The following is a 2,500-nucleotide window of genomic DNA, read 5'->3' as shown; positions in this document are numbered from 1 at the left end:
TTTTATAGTGTTTTATTGACGTACGCTCTGAAATAACAATGAATTTGACCTTTTTGTTATTACTTTAACACTGAAAGAGTTAAAAACACTGAGAAACACCGTTAAATTTAATACTTTTAACATTAAAGAGGTAAAATAGTGACAAATACAACAGTTCTAGTTAAATACTTTCTGAAAACAGTGTTGAATTGAACCTTCACAGTCTTACTTTCCCACTAAAACTGTTCAAAACTGTGAAATAATAGTTAAATTTAACTGTTTTGTGTTACTTTAATGCTAAAAGCAGTGAATACACATTGTTATAGAGTTAAATTTAGTGCCGTACACTGAATTTGACCTTTTTGTTATTACTTTAACACTGAAAGAGTTAAAAACACCAAGAAATAGTGATAAATTTAACAGTTTTAGATAAATACTCTCTGAAATAGTGTTGAATTTGAACCTTTTGTGTATTATTTAAACACTGAAAGTATTAAAAACAGTGAGACGATGCTAATTAACAGAAAAACAGTAAAATACACTGTAAAAACTGTGTGAAACAGAGTTAAATTTAAATGTTTTAGTGAAAAACACTGGTATAGTGTTGGATTTAACCTTTCCTGTATGACTGTAACACTAAATACTCTGTGAAATACTGTTAAAATAAACATGCTTTGTGTTATTTTAACATTAAAAGAATTGCAAATATGAATAAACTCAACAGTTTTAGATAAAAACACTGTAGAAAAGAGCTGAATTTGACCTTTTTGGTTTAACTTTGATACTGAAAGAGTGAAAAACACCTAGAAATTGTGATAAATTCAACATTCTTCTCTGAAATAGTGTTGAATTTTAACCCTTTTTGTATTATTTAAACTCTGAAAGTGTTGAAAACAGTGTGGTGATGCTAATTAAACAGAAAAACAGTAAAATACACTGTAAAAACTGTTTGAAATAGAGTTCAATTTAACTGTTGTTTCTAAAAGAGGTAAATGCACATTGTTATTGTGTAAAATTGAACTGTTTTAGTGAAATACACATAAACATGTTTTGTGTTACTTTAACATTAAAAGAATTAAAAGTATTGATAAACTCAACAGTTTCAGATAAAAACACTGTAGAAAAGAGCTGAACTGAACCTTTTCTGTGTCACGTCGACACCAAAGACTTAAAAACATGGTGAATCAGTTAAATATAACACGATTCCACTGTTTATTTTTGATTATCTATCACTGTTTTACAGTGTATTTAAATCTTTCAGGAGGGAAAACAAAGACTGGAATAACCGTATAGGTTAAATCCAACGCTGTGCAATTTTACAGTGTATTTAAGGTTTTTCTCCAGAGGATTTGGTTCTTTATCAGAATATTTTACTTTAACAGATGAATTCACAGTAGATCATTGATGGTTTTAGACCTGGTTGTTTTGACAGGAGTTTGAACGTGACACTGATGATGCGTTCAGGTGCAGTTACACACCTGCAGACTGGGGTACGTCCTGTTGTTGTCAGAGCTCTTCTCTCCAGGGATGCTGCCGGCTGAACGACCCTCACATTTGTACCTGAAACGCATCCCGCGCTGACGAGGCTGTTCAAAGATCTGCACTGAGGGTTCAAGCACTGAAGAGGAACACAGTCAGGGGTTAATACTGCTTAGAGACATACTGTTGTGTCCCTTTGGAAAACCACTCACTCTCCCACACCAAAGTCACTCACTCTCCCACACCAAAGTCACTCACTCTCCCACACCAAAGTCACTAGAGTAAACCAGTGATTTTAACATCACAGAGACACAGGAGTTCACAGGAGTTGTTGATCCACTGCTGCCTCCATCACTAACTTACTGATTTTAGTGAATTCAGCTTTTAAAATATTTACTTTAGACTTAACTTAGTGACACAAAGTGACCACACGAGGCAGCAGAGGACCAGCAGCTCCTGTGTCCCTGTGAGCTAAAATCCCTGGTTTTCTCTATATCGGCTTTGGTGTGGGAGAGTGAGTGGTTTACAAACTTCAGTTTCTAAATTATTATTCTACATAAACACACTCTCATGATATCACAGACTTAAGCTAGCATAGATTTAATAATAACAACATCCTACGTCTTCTTCTCTTTTTTTTTTTTTATTGCATTTCTGTCTTCCACCCCAACCTGCCTAGGCAGATGGCTCCGCCCACTTTTTTTTTAGTTTAGTTAATGAATGAATGGACTTTTTTTATGTCAAATTCTTCATTAGCATCAACAAAAATTAGCAAAATCAGTTTGGATTTAGACCGCGCGCACACACACACACACACACACACACACATTCTTGTACTTGCTGCATACTGAGGACTGTGTTGCTGACAAAGTGAGAACCAGCATTTCCACAAAATATAAATCAACACAATTACAAATATCTACTTCATGAATGACATCTACAAAGAACTACTGGTTGCAGTACCATAAAATGACTGCAGGTGGAGCCCCAGAGCAAAAAGGGCTGGAAAACTTTTTTTATTTATTTATTTATTTATTTATTT

At 34.1% G+C, this 2,500-nt stretch overlaps 1 protein-coding gene across 1 annotated transcript in view; it reads right to left on the bottom strand.

Moving 5' to 3' along the window:
* rel (v-rel avian reticuloendotheliosis viral oncogene homolog) overlaps window positions 1-2,500 on the bottom strand; it is a 17,511-nt gene that overhangs the window by 13,377 nt on the left and 1,634 nt on the right. Inside the window, exon 3 of the mRNA XM_083897493.1 lies at window positions 1,458-1,597. Within this exon, the coding sequence (XP_083753619.1) occupies window positions 1,458-1,597 (140 nt within the window). The remainder of the gene's footprint in view (window positions 1-1,457; window positions 1,598-2,500) is intronic.

The sequence above is a fragment of the Microchirus variegatus genome, assembly GCF_963457635.1.
Source record: "Microchirus variegatus genome assembly, chromosome: 11".
Classification (NCBI taxonomy): Eukaryota; Metazoa; Chordata; class Actinopteri; order Pleuronectiformes; family Soleidae; genus Microchirus; species Microchirus variegatus.
This window is presented reverse-complemented; position numbering and strand designations above follow the sequence as displayed.